This window comes from Zonotrichia albicollis, chromosome 31, assembly GCF_047830755.1.
Source record: "Zonotrichia albicollis isolate bZonAlb1 chromosome 31, bZonAlb1.hap1, whole genome shotgun sequence".
NCBI classification, from domain to species: Eukaryota; Metazoa; Chordata; class Aves; order Passeriformes; family Passerellidae; genus Zonotrichia; species Zonotrichia albicollis.
In genome coordinates, this window is record NC_133849.1 from 5,108,919 (window position 1) to 5,126,688 (window position 17,770).

Consider the following 17,770-nt stretch of genomic DNA (forward strand, 5'->3'; position numbering starts at 1 on the left):
CTTAATTTGCCAAAGGATAAATAAAAAGGTGGTGAGAAAAACAAGATTAGGAGGTCGTGAGTTAGCCCATGGACCATTTCAATGTATCCAAGCAGAAGTTTAGATTTCTTAGGGTCTGGATTTATTTGTAAAAAAAACCATTTAACTAGAAGAGAATATGCCATATGTTAGACAGAGGATTTAAGAAGAATAAAAATCTTTAAAGGATGAGAAACCTCCGAGAAAAAAAAAGGGGAAATGAAAGGGAAGGGAACAAGAGGAAAAATCAGAAAGAGTGGGATCGTCTGCAGCTCTTGCCACCGCGGCCGAGGCGCCTATCCCGGGTCCCGGCTCGCTGCCCTCCTCAGCTCCGCCCGCCCCGGCGCTGTCGCTCAATTTGTGTGCCCTGCTCCCACTGCCTGGCCCGCGGCCGCTCTGCCGCCCATGCTGGGCAAGATGGGGCTTGCTCTGTCCTGCCGCCTGCTCCGAGGTCACCGCGCCCACCGCACCCAGGGGGGGTCCCAGCCATCCCATCCCCGCCTGCCCTGCCCGTGCCACCTGCGCTGGGCACCGCCGCTGCTGCCGGGCTCTCCCACCTGCCTTTGCTCTGCCGGGAGCTGCCGGATCAGCCGCCATCAGCCATGTGGGGGCTGCCCACGCTCCGCCTCGAGCTCCACAGGAAGATCCCCCTCTGCCGATTCCGGCAGCAGACCCTGCCCACACTCCCACCGAGCCTCGGCGGGATATCCTCCTCTGACCCCGTCCTGCTCTGAGTTACGTCCCCTTGGCAACCACAGCTCTGGCTGTTCAGGGAAACTCTGTCTCTCTACAGGAAGCACCTTATTGAAACACTAGGAGCTCAGTTAAAAGGCAGCCCTCTCCAAATTCTTTCTCAAAAAACGGGAGAAAGGCTATAGAAGGGAAAAAAATGAAAGAGTTGGATGAAGGGATTGCTCTATTTCCGTTCAGAGAGGTTCCCATGGGAGGGATGCGCTGCCCCGCCCTGCGGGAGCCACCAGCGCCCCTGCCGGCCGTGCCCGGAACTGCACCCAAGGGGAAAGCGCCGCAGCCCAAAGGCCGGGACTGGCTCCGGGCTCTGTTTGCTGTCAGTGCCGCAGCTGTTGCTGTTTGTTTGCTTTATTATACACACTAGTAAAGAACTGGTATTCCTATTCCCATATCTTTCCCTGAGAGCCCTTTCATTTCACTAGTCTATAAATAAAGAGGGAGGGGGTTTGCATTCTCCATTCCAAGAGAGGCTTTTTCTGCCTTCCCGAGCAGACACCTCTCTTGTGAAGCAACACAAGCACCCACAGGCACTGAGGGGGCTGCAGGAGGGGCACAAGAAGGCCCTGCAGCACTTGGGCACAAAGTCACAGCAGGTGAATGCAAGAAGGGAGCAGCAAAAGGCCAAGCTGAAGGCAAAGGCCAGGGCACAGTTCCTACAGCCCCTGAGGGACCAACCCCAGGGCCCAAGGGGGCCCCAGCACCCAGGGCACGGCTCGGCCACAAGCACCTGGCAGAGGCATTGCCCTCCTCGGCAGGGGAGAGCCCACCCAAACAGCCCCTGGCAAGGAACCAGGGCTCCAGCTGCAGGGCACAAGGACACTGCAAGCACAGACAGCAGCACCCTCAGCACCAGCAAGTCCACCCCTTGATGGACATGGATTGCCAGGGCTGGCACAGCTCCCATCACACCAGGGATCCTCCACACTGCAGCCCTTGAGAACATTCAGGGTGGGTCTGCATTGAGAAGAGACATTTCCTGATGGACAGAGGGGCCTCTCAATCCACTCTCAAACTTAGACCTAGGGGGAAAACAGTAAAGGAATGTTTTAATTTTTAAGGGAATGAGTGGGAAAGATGAGCAGGTATGATTTGTTCAACCACTATTAGAAGCTGTGGGGGATAGGTTTGAAATAAATTAATTGCTTTTTCTTGCTCCTGTGATTGTAATTAAATAGGAAGGAATTTGAGAGCTGGATTTTAATACTGTAAAAGGGATACAAAGGCTAGTTCTGTTGTACCTTTGTGTCAAAATCTGACAAGACCCATGCTGAAGTGAACCCCAAAGTGTGGGCAGCCTCACGGAAAGAGGGAAAATTAGATATGGCGCCTCTACAAATTACTTTAAAGCAACCAGGACAAGAAATACCTTGTTCCAAGTGAGGGAAGGAAGGGCTCATAGCCTAGTATTGAGTCCCTGTTAAAGGCAGGGCTTTTGGAGCCAAGGATGTCTCCCTACAACACTCCTATCCTGCCAGTCAACAAACTGGATGGATGGACAGGAGAAGGAAACACAGAATTTTCAAGTGTTAAAATGAAGATTAACTGAGGCGGCTGGCTTGGGCCTTCCAGACAGAGAAAAAGAATTTGAATTATAGGTGAATGTTAAACAGGGTCTTGCCAAAGGAATTCTTGTGCTAAAATTTGCAACTCTATGTAGGATCTCCTACAGTTCAAGTGTGACATCAAGTTCAAGCTCTGACAAGCAAAAGAACCTCTAAATGGATGAGCAGGGCTCGGTTATTACAGTATGCAACTTGTTCAATGGCACAGGAGGTTTTAGAACTGAGGACAGGGCAAGGGTTTAACCCAGCCTCCTGTTTGAACAGCCTGGAGAGGGGCTGGCAAGGAACCCAGGACTGCACTCAAGGGACAGAGCTCCAGACACAGGCTGGGACACATTGATGATGGGACATTCCCTGGCCTGAGGGAGAAAATGTGTTTGTGGATGGCTCTGCAAGGGCAGCAGAAGGGAAAAGAGCTACAAGACAGGCTGTTATTAAGGAAGGGGAATCAGACACAGCGCAGGTCACCGCCCCATGCTCAGCTCAACCTGCGCAGCTCTGGGTGCTTGTGAGAGCCTGGCACTGAAACGCCCTGAGCAGGAAGGCTTCAATATCTTCTGCTGACACCATGGCACCTAACAGGGGGGCAAAAGCAATTCTCACTGCTTCAGCAACCACTGCAGCAGATATCAAGGCATATTCTCCCACACCAAGCTGGGCTGGCACAGAGCCTGCCCTGGCACTTTGCTGCTGCCAACACCCAGCCAGGACATCGGCTCCTGCCTAAGGAGTGCAAAGCAGCACCACTGGTGGCCAAGGGGCCCATGCCAAGTGTCCCTGAGGCCAGAAACAGCCGCCAGCACAGCTCAACACGGGGGGACCCCTCAGCCTGGCCTCGAGGGCTCTGAAGCCCCGGAGATTTGCACTTCCCGCCTGCAGCAGGAGGATGGGAGGCCGCCCCTGAGCCTGCCCTGAAGGCAACGCAGCAGCAGCCAGGGCTCCACAGCGGGCCAAGCCCCTGCGCCTGCCCACAGATCCTCGCCTGGAATCCTCTGCAATCCTGGCCACCCTCCTCTGCCATCTCCAGCCACTGGGGCCAAGCCTTGCTGCCACTGCTGCAGCTTCAGCGCTGCCTGGGCCTGCACTGCCACAGCTGCTGGGGAACACCAGGGCACAATTCCACTCTGGGGCTTACTCACACCCACACTTTGGGCTGCCTGCCATTGCACTGCTGCAAAATGTACCGAGTTTGGTTCTTTTAAACCTTATTTCTCTGCTTTGGCTTGGTTTTCTTTGCCTTGGGGAAAAGAATTTTAAAGCTTTTATTTAAGGGATGTTGTGCCACTGAATTGAGATCAGTTGAACATCCCAACAGACTGGGAATAGCCCAAAAGACACCCACAGAGATAACAACCAGCAACAAAACATCAACATTGCCCAGCAGCAAACAGCAACCAACAGCTACCCCAGACACTGCCTGGGCACAGCTGGAGACACCTGGGCTGGAAAAGGCTGCGAAGGAATTCCAGGAGTGTGGAGACCAAATTCACATCAGAGGGGAAGAAATCCAGGTCCAACCGGAAACCAAATACCAAAAACTTACACAACTTGGAGGCAATGAGCATTAAAGCAGTGTTTTGGAATATGAATCCCAATATTACCAGTTAGATTGTGCCTGGGCCAGTCTGACCCTCGCTGCTGAGCCAAAGGCGGCAGCTGTGGTGTATCACCCCAGAGACACCTTTAGCTTACTGGTGGTTGCAGCTGGGCACTAAACAAGTCCAGGCTTGGTAGAACTCCGTTTACCTCAGGAAGAAGGCTTCAAGCGATGGTGAAAGAAAAAGGAGAGGATTCTGCTGGAGGGTTATATCCAGTGGTTTATTCCATGGTTACAGAGGTCTGAATCTTGAGAAGAGCTCCAACAGAATGCCCGACAGCATGGCCTGACTCACCTTTTAAGCTCAGGGGGAGGGGAGGGGTCAGGTGAGCCACCAACTAGGTGGGGAGAGGCGGGATATCAACGGACGAGGGACACCTAGACAGGCCAATCACCTCTGGGCCTGAGGGGCATCCTGTTGTGCTTGTGCTTGCCCAACCGCACAAGCACAACAGCCTTGTTGGAATGTTAAGCCTGATTGACAGGACTCACTCAGCAAGGGGGCGAGGGGGGAAGGGGAAGAGAGGTATTGCAACACCTGGGAGGTGACCTGGAAGTTTAAAACACACTGCAACAGCAGTGGATTTAGATCGCTTCAGACTACATAAAGTATAGGAAAAATCGAGTAAAACTCACAAGGCATGGAATGATTTTCTCTGCACAGCTGAGCTGCTTGTGAAAGAATTTACTTCTGTTGCACATCCAGGCAAGAACCAAGGAATGCCTTGACTCTCTAACACTAAAGAGATTCTTTCAGCGACAAAATTACAACATGAGAAAAATTTTGCGTAATATTCCCACTTCATATTTTTAGTTAGGTTTGGGACAGAAGTGTGAGAATCAACTTTGGGTCTGGGTTTTTCCATGTTCGACTTTATGTTGCATTTTGCAAAATTGAAGAGCTTTAAGCGTTATATTTTAACTGGTAAACAGTTAATAATTTTTTTTTAAAAAAGCAGATTCTGGGAGGCCACATGTGACTCACCAGATGGCTGCCCTGGAAGAGAAACTCCATTCCAGGCAGCCTGCAGAGGAGCTTCAGAAATGCAAATGAACACTGCTGGGCAAAGTGTGGACAATGCACCTGGGTCTCTTGCCCGGGGCAGGAATTGGGCTGATTCCCTCTGCCCCTCACCCCAAGCTCTGCCTGCTGGCACTGATGGAATTTGCACAGCTCAAGGCAGAGCCCAGGGGGAGGATATCTGACCCTGCAACACAAACGGGTGAAGCTGCAAATGGAAACAGCAAAAGGAGAATGTTGGGAAAACCTCACTATAAAAAGTGGGGGGGCAAACATCCCTCTGCCAAATCCAACATGTGCTGTCACTGTCTGTGTTATATAGGGTATATAAGAGCAGTGGGGGTTTTTTGCCACCAAAACTTCAGGGAAATCAGTTGAGAATCCAAGGATTTGATGATTTAATTAGAGAAAAGCAGTCAATTGATGCAGCCCTGGCAGAAGAGAGCAGCCAAAAATGGGGAAAAGATGAATGGCCAGCAGAGCAAATCCTACAACACCATGGACCAGCCCCTGGGAAGCTGATACAATTTATATCAGGAACCACAGCATCCATTACTCATTTCACTGGCATCATTAGATTACAAGCTGCCCTTGCAATAATAACAAACCAGACAGCTCCAGCTCCTGACCTTCCTGCCGACCAATCCACTGAAATGAGGAACACAACAGTTAACCATGGGATGGGATCAGATCATCTGTTAGCAGAAAAAAGAGGAGTTTGTGGAAAATTAAATTTCTCAAACTGATGTTGGCAAAAAGATGACAAAGGAAAAGTGGTGAAAAGAAAAAAAACCAACACCAGAAACAAAAAAGCATCTCATGTATTGGTCCATACATGGAAATTATGGGAATGGGACACGGTTTTGTGGCTCCCTGGCAGGCCATGGGTTAAACGAATGCTGTTTCTCCTCGGATGTGCTACAGCAACTCTCATCTTTTTACCATGCTTCACACCTTGAGAGTGCAGCTTATTCAGCAGCTAAGCGAGGAGTCAGGGATTTGTACATAAGGAAGCAACCAGCGAAACCACCAGCTTCAATAAATGTTACTAATTAACATGGACTGCTGCTCACAGAAAATCCCACAAAACTCCTGAACTTCCAGAAGAACAAAGCCTTTACAGGCTGAATATCTGCCGTTATACAAAAGTGGGGGTGCACATTAACGAGGACATGTAGTTGGCGGATCGGGAGGTCTGAACCATCCAAGCACCTCAGCCAGTGGGCAAAGGGAGAGGGAGATGAGGCCGGGAAAATGAGAATACAAAGGAGGCTGCGAACTACAACAATGGCAGAGAGCGCACGGCAAATGCCACACGGCCTCTCCCTCTGCTCAGCAATTAAGTCACTTTTACAGGACTCCTCTGTCTCCTCTGCGCACACAAACCTCCGGCCACGGCAATTTCCCCGCACAGCCCCGGGCACGGGGCAGCCCCCTCTGTCCCAGCCACAGCAACCGGGCCGAGCCAGCGCTGCTCCGGCAGCGGCTCCTGCCGAGGCAGCGGCCGCAAGGAGACCGCGGGCAGCCGCTCCCGCAACGCCCTCACGTCAGCGGCAACACGGGCCGGACACGGCACAACCAACCCGCCCGAGCCCCCTGCCGCCCCCGAGGCCCGCAGCCAGCCCCGAGCCCCCGCACAACCCAGCGTGGCTCCCACCTGCGCAGCGGCCGCCTCCGAGCTCCGCCGCCGCCTCACCGCGCTCCGGCCGCTACCACCGCTCCCGGGCCCGCACACATCCTCGGACAGTGGCGGCGCGGCCCAGCCATGGCCGCCCTCAGCCCGCCACCGGGGCCCCGCTCCGCCCCACTCCCACCAATCAGCGCGCCACAACCATGACTGACGGCACCATCGCCCAATCGCAGCCAGGGGCGGGCTCTGCACACGGCACAGCCCCGCCCCGCGCTCTCAGGGTCCCCCGGGCTGCGTGAGGGCAGAGCCGGAGCTGAGGGACAGCCGCGGAACGGGCCCGGGCCCGAGGGGCATTGAGCTGAAAAGACAAAGAAACTTCTCCGCAGCTCCCGCCACGGCTTTCCCGGCACTGCAGCTCCAGTGGCTCCGGCTCAGCGGGAAGCCCTGGAGCCTCACTTCTACTACCCCTAATTAGGAGCATCAGTGCATCGCTTTGATTTCCCGCAGAAAGGGAAAACCGCCCCAAACCCCTGTGGATGAGTGGGGGAGGGGAGAGATTTCTGGCAGAGAACTCCAAAAACTCAGAGGAGGATCATGATAACTGTGGTAAATAGGTATGATTCGTGCTGACAAAATTGAAACAGTAATCAATATTGATACAGTAATTAATATTTGGAAATAATAAAACACTTAAAAGGTGTAATGCCATGAAAGAAAGGGAGAGGAGGGGTTGCATCCCCCCCTCCCCTTTTTCCTGCAGATGTTCAAGGATAGAAGGAAAAACAAGAGATACCAGTTATGAAAAATTAACAGAAAGGAAAATCTGGTTGGGTCCCAGGAAAATGGCAGTTATAAGAGATTTATTGCTTTGATGCTTAAATATAATATTATGTTTGGTTTTGCTTACATTATACTAGCTTGGTGCGCATGTATTACCCAAGAGTGAATTAAAGGACATCGAGGAAGAGGAGAGGCCTTCATCAGTGACGACCCCCAAAGACGGGTGCGACCACCAAAAGAGTGGTGGAGCATGCGCAGTAAAGGTGGTGATGAGGGTGGAGGTACAAGTGTGATGATTCGAAAATGGGAGGAGATGGCATTGACACATGGCACAAAAGGGGGAATTTTCGCTTGACAAGCTCCTACGTGAGGTGGCAGGGGTCCAAGGGCCCAGCACTCTGTACCCCTCGCTGTTTGGGTTTTTTTTTTTGCTTATGTGCTATTACTGGAACCAAATTATCCCTTATTTTAACCAAATTACATTGTCAATATTTCAAGTGTATCCGATTTTATATATTCTAAGCTATTCAATGAAAATTGCTGCTACCTTTAATATTGTTTGGTTTTGTTGATGATGGGATAATTGGGGAAATATAACACCATTCTTCTCCCTCTCTCGGGCCTGCTCCAGCTGTGCCTGGCAGCTCCAAGCAGGGCCCTGCACCCAGGCCCTTTGCAATAAACCCCAAGTTCCACGACCTGGCTGCAGAGATCTCTTGTCTCTCTCCATCCTGACCATCCTACCCCTGTTGTCCTACAAAAATACCCCCCAAAAAAAGCCAAACTCTAGTGAGAGATCACAAAATTACTCCAAAAATACTCAAAAAAATCCCCAAACTCTGGTCAGGGACCATGAAATTACCTCAAAATGGCCAAAATCTGGTGAGGAACCCCAAAATGACCCGAAAATACCCCAAAATCAAGTCAGGTATCCCAAACTATCTCAAAATCAGGACAAGAACCCCAAAATCTGGTCAGATAGCCAAACTTACCCCAAAAACACCTGAAAATACCCCAAAGTCCCCTCAGGAACTCCTAAATTACCCCAAATGTCCCTAAATCCAGTCAGGGACCCCAAAATAACCCCAAATCAGCCCTAATCCAGTCAGGGACCCACAAAATCCACTCGGGGATCTCCAAAATTCCCTCAGGATGCCCCAAATCTAGTCGGAAACTCCCAAAATCCTCCCAAACCCACTCAGAATGCCCCCAAATGCCCTCACAACCCTCCAAACCATCCTCAGTGCCCCACATCCCCCGCAGGGCTCCCATATCCTCCTTAGGACCCTCGAAAATCTCCTCAGAATCTCCCTAGATTTCCTCATGAGTTCTCCATATCCCCTCAAGACCCCTCCAGATCTCCTCAGAACCCCACAAACACCCTCAGGACACCAAATTCTCCCCCAGGACCCTCCACATCCCCTCACCACGTCCCAAACCCCCTCACAACCCCTCAGCCCCCTCACATCCCCTCACAATCCCACCCAAACCCCCTCAGAACCCCCCAAATACCCTCAGGGTACCCAGTTCTCCCTCTCACCACGCAAAAGCCCCTGACAACCCCTCTAATCCCCTCAGGAGCCCCCAAACCTCCTCACGATCCCCAGTTGTCCCTCTCGATCTCCCCAAACGCCCTCAGAACACCCCACATCCCCTCAGGACCCCCAGTTCTCCCTCAGTCCCTCCCGATCCTTCATAACCCCTCCAAACCCCCCCTCACCGCGCCTCCCCCTCTCCCCGCTCCCGGTGCTGACCGCGGTCGCTGTCGCCCATCCCGCGCTGCCGAAGGGGGTCCCGGGGCTCCCTCGGCGCCCCCAAATTCCAGCCCCGCCCCCTCCCCTCCCTGCGGCCTCAGCCCCCCTCCGCTGCCGCTGGGCCCCACCGGGACCACAATGCCCACAATGCATCGCGGATTCGCCGGAAGCAGCTGCTGACGCCAAAGCAAAGGGAACTTCTGCCGGGCGCGGCTTCTGATTGGTCCGCGCCGCCTTTGGGGCTTCTCGGCAGAGGTCTCGCGAGAGAAGCAGCGCGGCCCTGTTTGTTGAGGGCAACTCTGTGGGCCCCTCGGAGCGCTCCGCGTTCCCTCCTAAATCCAGCCGGGAACGGCGGAATGAATCCGCCTAGAAATGGTGGGATGGAGCCTAAATCCCCTGGGGATGGAGCCTAAATCCCCTTCAATTGAGCCTAAATCCCCTGGGAATCAACCAAAACGGCCAAATCCAGGCGCTTTCCATGGGTAGGGGCGGTACTGGAAAGGGCGGGCGATGACGTCACCTCGCCAAGCCCCTTTCCAACCCTTCCTGAGGCGGCTCCGCCTTTTCCCGGCGCCGACCCTGGGGCGTGTTCTGGGCTGTGACCGGAGCTGATGCCGGTGCTCCTTCGCCAGCGGAGCGTCCCCAAGGTGTCCCCAGTGAGCATGGAGCCCCAAGAGGTGCGACGGTGGGGGAGGGGGCAGGGGGGAATGGGGAGCACACGGGAGCGACAGTGCGGGGTGGCGGAGGGCTCGGGGGCTTGACAGAGGGACAGAGGGGACAGTAGAGCCCTCCAGGAAGGGGACAAAGGGGAGCCCGGGAGGGCACAGGGGTCATCGCAGGAGGCCGTAAGTGCCACGAGGTCCCTGACACCTCCCCTGTCCCCTCCCCAGCTGTCCCCGGCCCTGCTGCACTCACCGGTCACCGTGGTGGCCATCCTGGGCGAGCTGCTGGCCACCCTGCCCAGCCTGGACGAGATGACTCTGCTCGTGTCCCCATTGCACCTGTACTGGGACCTGATGGACTTCACCAATGAGCTCCGCGACAGCCTGTGCACTGATGAGACCTGGAGGCACCGCAATGTCACCTACGATGATGATGACCCTTTCACCTCTGATGATGATGACCCTCCCGCCTCCCTGAGCCAGGCCCTGGCCAAGAGCACCCCATGGACAAGCAAGTTCGATGTGCAAATGGTGGCCTGGGTGTGGCAGCGGTCAGTGGCTGCACTCAAGGACAGGTGGGCCCACCTGGTCAGGACGGCCACCAAGCTCCCCAATGCCTGCAGGGATTTGGCCACCAAGGCAGCCGACATGGTGGCCACCACCACTGCCCGGGACAGGGAGCAGCAGGCCAAGACTGTCCATTATTGGACAGCTCAGGAAAACATGGTGGAGCTGGGTCAGGCCCTGGGTGGGGAGGAGAGGGCCGAGGTGGTGGCCAGGCGTGAATCCTGGGTTAGGAAAGAGGCCATGGTGGCTGCCAGTGAGGCAACAAGGGCCACCATGGTGAGACAACGGGTGGAGGCGGCCCTGGGGCTGCTGGAGCGCTTGGTGGCCGCGTGTGACGAAGCCACTGCATTCCCCCAGGAGCTGCAGCGCCTGCTCTGGGACACCCTGGCCGCCCTGAAGGGGACAAAGAAGCAGTCCTTTAATGTCCCTGAGGACTTGGTGGCCAAGGTGGCCGTTGCTGAGCGGCTGTGGGAGTCCAACACCCACCTGGTCAAGGATCATCTGGTGGGGACACTTCAGGACATCTTCTAGTTCTATTTCCATGATGGTCCTACCAGCCACAGTTCCCGTGAGCTGGCTGAGCGATGCCAAAGAGCCATCGAGGACATCCCAAGGCTCCTTCAACCCCCAGAGTGTCCCCACGGTGTCCCCAGTGAGCATGGAGCTCCAAGAGGTGTGACAGGGGTGGGTCTGGGGGAGAAGAGAAAGGAACAGAGGGGACACGGGAGGAGGGCGCAGTTGGGGATGGAGAGACACAGAGGGTGGCAAATGGGACAAGGGGTCACAAAGGGGACAGGAGGCAGTGGCAGGAAAGGGGGAGGTGACAGAGAGGGGAGGGGACATGGCGGGGGAGGGGACAGGGTGATGGAGGGCACGGGAGATGGGGACACGGAGGGTGGCAGAGGGGACAGCTGTGGGGGTAGGGGGTGGCAGAAGGGAGAGCAGAGGGGCAGGGGGCAGGAGGGGCTACGAGGGGAGGTGGAGGGGGTGGCAGAGAGAACAGGAGGCTGACAAAAGGACAGAGGGGATAAAGGGGATCCGTCGGGGGCAGGGGGCTACCCCAGGAGGCCACAAGTGCCACCAGGTCCCTGACACCTTCTCTGTCCCCTCCCCAGCTGTCCCCAGCCCTGCTGCAGCCACAGGTCACCATGGTGGCCACCCTGGGCGAGCTGCTGGCCACCCTGCGCAAAGCCGAGATGATGCTGCTGCTCGTGTCCTCAGTGAGCCTGTACCGGGACCTGGAGTACTTCTCCAGGCAGCTCCAGGCCACCCTGTATCACAATGATGGCACCTGGTGATACAGGGATGTGACCGTGGATGATGATGACCCTCACACCTCCCTGAGCCAGGCCCTGGCTGCCTTTGAGAGCACCCCAGAGACCACCTGGGATGATGTGACAATTGCAGCCAGCGAGTGGCAGCGGTCGGTGGATGAGCTTGTGGACAGGAGGGCTGAGCTGGCCAGGACAGACACCAAGCTCTGCAACACCTGCAGGGTGATGGTCACTGAGGCAGGCTACAGAGCTGCCACCGCCACCGCCCAGGCCAGGGAGCTACAGGCCATGGCTGCCCGTGATGGGACAGCTCAGGAAAACATGGTGGAGCTGGGTCAGGCCCTGGGCTGGGAGGAGGTGGCCGAGGCGGAGGCTGGGCATGGAGCCCAGGTGAGGAGAGAGGCCAGGGTGGCTGCCAGCGAGGCAACAAGGGCCACCATGGTGAGACAGCGGGTGGAGGTGGCCCTGGGGCTGCTGGAGCGCTTGGTGGCCGCGTGTGACGAAGCCACCGCGTTCCCCCGGGAGCTGCAGTGCCTGCTCAGGGACACCGAAGGCATCCTGAAGGAGACAAAGAAGCAATCCCTTAATGTCCCTGAGGACTTGGTGGCCAAGGTGGCCGTGGCCGAGCGGCTGTGGGAGGCCAACGCCCGCCTGGCCAAGGATCACCTGGGGAAGACACTTCCAGACACAATCAAATTCTTTTTCAATGGTGGTCTTGACAGCCCCTGCTCCTGTGGGGTGGCCAAGCAGTGCCAAAGAGCCATCAAGGACATCCCAAGGCTCATTCGACCCCCTGAATGTCCCCAAGTTGTCCCCATTGAGCATGGAGCTCCAAGAGGTGCGACTGACTGGGAGGCCAGGGGGAGGGATGGGTCACTGTGGAGGAAGGGGGCAATGGGGCATGGAGGGGACACAGGGGGTAGCAGGAGGATACAGGGGGCTGCAAAGGGGAAAGGAGGGAGTGGCAGGAAAGAGGGAGATGACAGAGGGTTGGATTGGAAACAGGCGGGGATGGGGGAGTGGGGGATGGGGGGCCATGGGGGAGAGGGGACATGAGGGCTAGTGGAGGGTGGCAGAGGGGACAGCAGTGGAAGTGAGGGAGTAGGAGAGGGGACAGCAGAGGGGCTGGGGGGTGGCAGAAGGGAAAGCAGAGGGGCAGGAGGGGCTGCGAGGCGAGGCGCAGGGGGTAGCAGAGGGAAGAAGAGGCTGACAAAGGAACAGAGGTGACCCCTCGGTGGCAGGGGGCCACCCCAGAAAGCTCTAAGTGCCACCAGGTCCCTGACACCTCCCCTGTCCCCTCCCCAGCTGTCCCCCGCCCTGCTGCAGCCACAGGTCACCATGGTGGCCATCCTGGGTGAGCGGCTGGCCACCCTGCCCAGGCGGGACGAGGAGATGCTGCTGCTCGTGTCCCCATTGCACCTGTACTGGGACCTGGAGGAATTCACCAATGAGCTCCGAACCACCCTGTACTGTATTGATGACACCTGGAGGCACCAGAAGGTCACCGTGAATGATGATGACCCTGTCACCTGCCTGAGCCAAGCCCTGGCTGCCTGCAAGAGCAGGCCATGGATCTCCCAGAACCGTGTGACAATGGTGGCCAGCAAGTGGCAGGTGACTGCACTTGTGGACAGCTGGGCCGAGCTGGCCAGGAAGGCCTCTGAGCTCCGCAACACCTGGAGGGAGGTGGCTGCTGAGGCGTCCACCACCTGGGCCAGGGAGCTGCAGGCCATTGCTGTCCATTATTGGACAGCTCAGGAAAACATGGTGGAGCTGGGTCAGGCCCTGGGCTGGGAGGAGGGGACCGAGGTGGTGGCCGGGCATGGAGCCCAGGTGAGGAGAGAGGCCAGGGTGGCTGCCAGCGAGTAAACAAGGGCCACCATGGAGAGACAGCGGGTGGAGGCGGCCCTGGGGCTGCTGGAGCGCTTGGTGGCCGCGTGTGACGAAGCCACCGCATTCCCCCAGGAGCTGCAGCGGCTGCTCAGGGACATCGAGGCCACCCTGGAAGGGACAAATGAGGCACCCCCCACTGTCCCTGAGGACTTGGTGGCCAAGGTGGCCGTGGCTGAGCAGCTGTGGGAGGCCAACGCCCCCCTGGCCAAGGATCACCTGGGGAAGACTCTTCCAGACACCAACGAATTCTTGTTCACTGATGGTCCCAACAGCCCCAGTGCCTGTGAGCTGGCCAAGCAGTGCCAAAGAGTCATCGAGGACATCCCAAGGCTCGTTCAATCCCCAGTGTCCCCAGAGCGTCTCCAAAGTGTCCCCAGTGAGCATGGATCCCCAAGAGGTGCGATGGGGGCGGGGGGGTGAGGGGGACAGAGAGGACACTGGCGGGATGGGGTAATGGGGGATGGGAGGTCCTGGGGGGTGGCAGGAGGGGACAGGGGGTCGTAAAGGGGACAGGAGTGAGCGGCAGGCGAGGGGGAGGTGCCAGGTGAGGAGACATGATGGGGAGGGGGCAGTGAGGAATTTGGGGGACATGGGGTGGTGGGGACATGGGGTCTGGCAGAAGGTGACAGACAGGACAGCAGGGGTTTTCAGGAGCTAGGAATATGGTGGCAGGGGGTGGCAGAGAGGACAGCAGTGGGAGAAGGGTGGTGACAGAAGGGACAGCAGACGGGCAGGGGGCAGGAGGGGCTGCAAAGGGAGGGTCAGGGGGTGGCAGAAGGAACAAGAGGCTGACAAAGGGATGCAGGGGACAAAAGGGAACCCATTGGGGGCACAGGGCCACCCCAGGAGGCCACAAATGGCACCAGCTCCGTGACACCTCCCCTGTCCCCTCCCCAGGTGTCCCTGGCCCTGCTGCAACCACAGGTCACAATGGCGGCCATCCTGGGCGAGCTGCTGGCCACCCTGCCCAGTCGTGATGAGATGAATCTGCTGCTCACGCCCTCAAGGCACATGTACTCGCACCTATGGTCATTCAGCTGGCAGCTCAAGGCCATCCGGGACTGCATTGAAGTCCCCTGGTGGCGCCACAATGATGATGAAGCGCCTACGATGATGAAGACCCTTTCACCTCCCTGAGCCGGGCCCTGTTCGTCGGAGAGAAACCCCCAGGGCCCCCCCAAAAGCGTGTGACAATGGCAGCCAGGAAGTAGCACAAGTCGGTGGTTCCGCTTGTGAACAGCTGGGCCCAGCTGGCCAGGACGGCCACCAAACTCCGCAACACCTGCAGGGATTTGGCCACCAAGGCGGCCGACAGGGCAGCCACCACCACTACCCGGGCCAAGGAGCTGCAGGACACGGCTGCCCATGATGGGACAGCTCAGGAAAACATGGTGGAGCTGGGTCAGGCCCTGGGCTGGGAGGAGGGGGCCGAGGTGGTGGCCGGGCATGGAGCCCAGGTGAGGAGAGAGGCCAGGGTGGCTGCCAGTGAGGCAACAAGGGCCACCATGGAGAGACAGCGGGTGGAGATGGCCCTGGGGCTGCTGGAGCGCTTGGTGGCCGCATGTGACGAAGCCACTGCGTTCCCCTGGGAGCTGCAGCGCCTGCTCAGGGACATCAAGACCACTCTGAAGGGGACAACTGAGGCACCCCCCACTGTCCCTGAGGACTTGGTGGCCAAGGTGGCCGTGGCTGAGCAGCTGTGGGAGGACAAGGCCCGCCTGGTCAAGGATCACCTGCTCGGGACAGTTCGAGACATCATCAAGTTGTATATCGATAGTGGTCCTGCCCACCTCAGTGCCCACCCCAGCCATGGGGTGGCTGTGCGGTGCCAAAGAGCCATCGAGGACATCCCAAGGCTCCTTCAACCCCCAGAGTGTCCCCAAGGTGTCCCCAGTGTCTCCCCAGTGAGCATGGAGCTCCAAGAGGTTCGATGGGTTGGGGGAGTGGTGGGGGGAGAGAGGAGCCAATGGGGGATGGAGGGGACATGGGGGCTGGCGGGAGGGGGCAGGGGTTACAAAGGGGATAGGAGGGAGTGGCAGGAAGGACGGAGGTGACAGGTGGTGGGGAAAGGTGGGGGAAGGTGGCAGTGGGGGATGGGGATGACTGGGGGCATTGGGGACACATGGTCTAGCAGGCAGTGGCTGAAGGGACAGCAGAACATTGCAGGGGCTACGAGTGTGGTGGTAGGGGGTGGCAGAGAGGACGAGGGGGTGACAAATGGACAGCGGGGGAAGCAGAGCCCTGAAGGGAGGGGACAAAGGGGACCCCGGGAAAGGACCGGGGCCTCTTGAGGAGACCATAAGTGCCACCAGGTCCCTGACTCCTCTCCTGTCCCCTCTCCAGCTGTCCCCGGCCCTGCTGCAGCCAGAGGTCACTGTTGTGGCCATCCTGGGTGAGCTGCTGGGCACCCTGCCCAGGCAGGACGAGGAGATGAATCTGCTCGTGTTCCCAGGGTGCCTGTATGGGTATCTGGAAGTTTTCACCAGCAACCTCTGGGACACCCTCTACAGCACTGATGACACCTGGAGGCAATGTCACATCAGATGATGATGACCCTGTCACCTCCCTGAGCCGGGCCCTGGCTGCCTACAAGAGCACCCCAGGGATCCCCCGGAACCATGTGACAATGGCAGCCAGCGAGTGGCAGGGGTCGGTGTCTGTGCTGATGAATAGCTGGGCTGAGCTGGCCAGGACAGCCACTGAGCTCCACAGCACCTGCAGGGATTTGGCCACCAAGGCGGCCGACAGGGCGGCCACAGCCACCACCTGGGCCAGGGAGCTGCAGGAAGAGGCTGCCTGTGATGGGACAGCTCAGGAAAACATGGTGGAGCTGGGTCAGGCCCTGGGCTGGGAGGAGGGGGCCGAGGTGGTGGCTGGGCATGGAGCCCAGGTGAGGAGAGAGGCCAGGGTGGCTGCCAGCGAGTAAACAAGGGCCACCATGGTGAGACAGCGGGTGGAGGTGGCCCTGGGGCTGCTGGAGCGCTTGGTGGCCGCGTGTGACGAAGCCACTGCGTTCCCCCAGGAGCTGTGGCGCCTGCTCAGGGACATCGATGCCACCCTGGAGGGGACAAATGAGGTGTCCCCTGAGGTCCCCTAGGACTTGGTGGCCAAGGTGGCCGTGGCCGAGCAGCTGTGGGAGGCCAAGACACACCTAGTCAAGGATCACCTGCTGGGGGCAGTTGACGACATCATCAAGGTCTATTTCACTGGTGGTCCTGCCTGCCCCAGTGCCTGTGAGGTGGCTTAGCAGTGCCAATGAGGCATCGAGGACATCCCAAGGCTCCTTCGACCCCCAGAATGTCCCCAGAGCATCCCCAGTGTGTCCCCAGTGAGCATGGAGCTCCAAGAGGTGCGAAGGGTTGGGGGAGTGGGGGACAGAGGGGACACTGGGGGTGAGGGGCAGTGGAGGATGGGGTGAGATGGGGGATGTGGTGGGAGGGTACAGGGGGTCACAAAGGGGACAGGAGGCAGTGGCAGGAAGGGGAGAGGTGACAGAGAGGGGGAGGGGAAATGGTGTGGGGGCAGGGGGGATGGGGGTGACACAGGGGGATGGGGACATGAGGGCTGGCAGAAGGGACAGCAGAGGGTGGCAGAGGCTACGAGTGTGGTGGCAGGGCCTGGCAGCAGGGACAGCAGGGAGGGTGGCAGGGGGTGGCTGAGGTGATGAGGGGGTGACAGAGGGACAGAGGGGACAGCAGAGCCCTCCAGGGAAGGGACAAATGGGATCCCAGGAGGACACAGGGGCCACACAAGAGGCCACATGTGCCACCAGGTCCCTGACACTTCCCCTGTCCCCTCTCCAGCTGCTGGAGGCTCTGGTGTCCGTGGTGGCCACTCTGGGCGATGTGACGGCCACCGTGACCGGGCCACACCGGGGCATGCGGCGCTGTGTGCCCCCAAATTTGCTGCATGCAGCCCTGAGGATCTTCACCTGGAGCCTCCGTAAGGCCCTGGAACACCCCGGTGTCCCCTCCCTGGGCCAAACCCTGGCCACCCTCGGGGCCACCCCGGGGGCCACCTGGGCCGATGTGAGAGCCGCAGGCAGCGCCTGGGGGGAGTTGGTGTCTGTGTGTGAGGAGAGATGGAAACAGCTGGTCGAGGAGGTCACCAAGCTCCGTGATGCCTGCGAGGACGCGGCGCTCGCCTGGGCCAGGGACCAGCAGGACAAGGCCACCCGCAGGGGGACAGCTGGGGACAACCTGGCAGTCACAGCCCAGCAGCTCATGGTGGCCCTGGACAGGGATGAGGAGGCCTCAGTGGGG

At 58.0% G+C, this 17,770-nt stretch overlaps 3 protein-coding genes and 1 long non-coding RNA gene across 12 annotated transcripts in view; 3 read left to right on the forward strand and 1 right to left on the reverse strand.

The window, feature by feature from the left end:
- The window catches only part of LOC102068849 (uncharacterized), a 141,510-nt gene extending 131,915 nt beyond the window's left edge, over window positions 1-9,595 (reverse strand). For 2 of the 8 annotated variants that reach the window (XR_012577449.1, XR_012577446.1), the window contains exon 1: window positions 6,606-6,746. Coding sequence is in view for 3 of the 8 variants with exons in the window: in XM_074529908.1 (XP_074386009.1) it covers window positions 9,113-9,265 (153 nt within the window). In the remaining 5 variants the exon portion in view is untranslated. Of the gene's footprint in view, window positions 1-6,605; window positions 6,747-9,112 lie in introns of those variants that run through there. The other 6 variants (XR_012577447.1, XR_012577448.1, XM_074529908.1 and 3 more) reach the window with 6 other exon arrangements.
- LOC141725824 (uncharacterized) overlaps window positions 1-17,770 on the forward strand; it is a 78,668-nt gene that overhangs the window by 38,897 nt on the left and 22,001 nt on the right. The gene's annotated exons all lie outside the window — the stretch shown is intronic.
- LOC141725924 (uncharacterized) lies at window positions 7,053-8,242 on the forward strand. Its single transcript, XR_012577492.1, has 2 exons — window positions 7,053-7,192; window positions 7,496-8,242. It is a non-coding gene; the product is annotated as an uncharacterized LOC141725924 (long non-coding RNA).
- Window positions 9,636-17,447, forward strand: LOC141725861 (uncharacterized). 2 transcript variants are annotated; one of them, XR_012577462.1, is made up of 7 exons: window positions 9,636-9,789; window positions 10,003-11,014; window positions 11,457-12,453; window positions 12,921-13,905; window positions 14,406-15,433; window positions 15,852-16,857; window positions 17,312-17,447. XR_012577462.1 is itself a non-coding variant. In XM_074530015.1 (2 exons), the coding sequence occupies exons 1-2, from the start codon at window positions 9,724-9,726 to the stop codon at window positions 10,870-10,872; spliced, it is 936 nt and encodes a 311-aa protein (XP_074386116.1). In that variant the 5' UTR covers window positions 9,636-9,723; the 3' UTR covers window positions 10,873-11,023. The 2 variants fall into 2 exon arrangements, 1 of the variants encoding a protein (XP_074386116.1); XM_074530015.1 differs by lacking the exons at window positions 11,457-12,453; window positions 12,921-13,905; window positions 14,406-15,433; window positions 15,852-16,857; window positions 17,312-17,447 and having other exon boundaries at window positions 10,003-11,023.

Excerpts from the sequence above, each read along its gene's own strand:
- LOC141725861 (XM_074530015.1), top strand. The coding sequence starts at position 9,724 with ATGCCGGTGCTCCTTCGCCAGCGGAGCGTCCCCAAGGTGTCCCCAGTG. Across the intron at positions 9,790-10,002 it reads TGAGCATGGAGCCCCAAGAG|CTGTCCCCGGCCCTGCTGCA; the intron begins GTGCGACGGTGG and ends TCCCCTCCCCAG.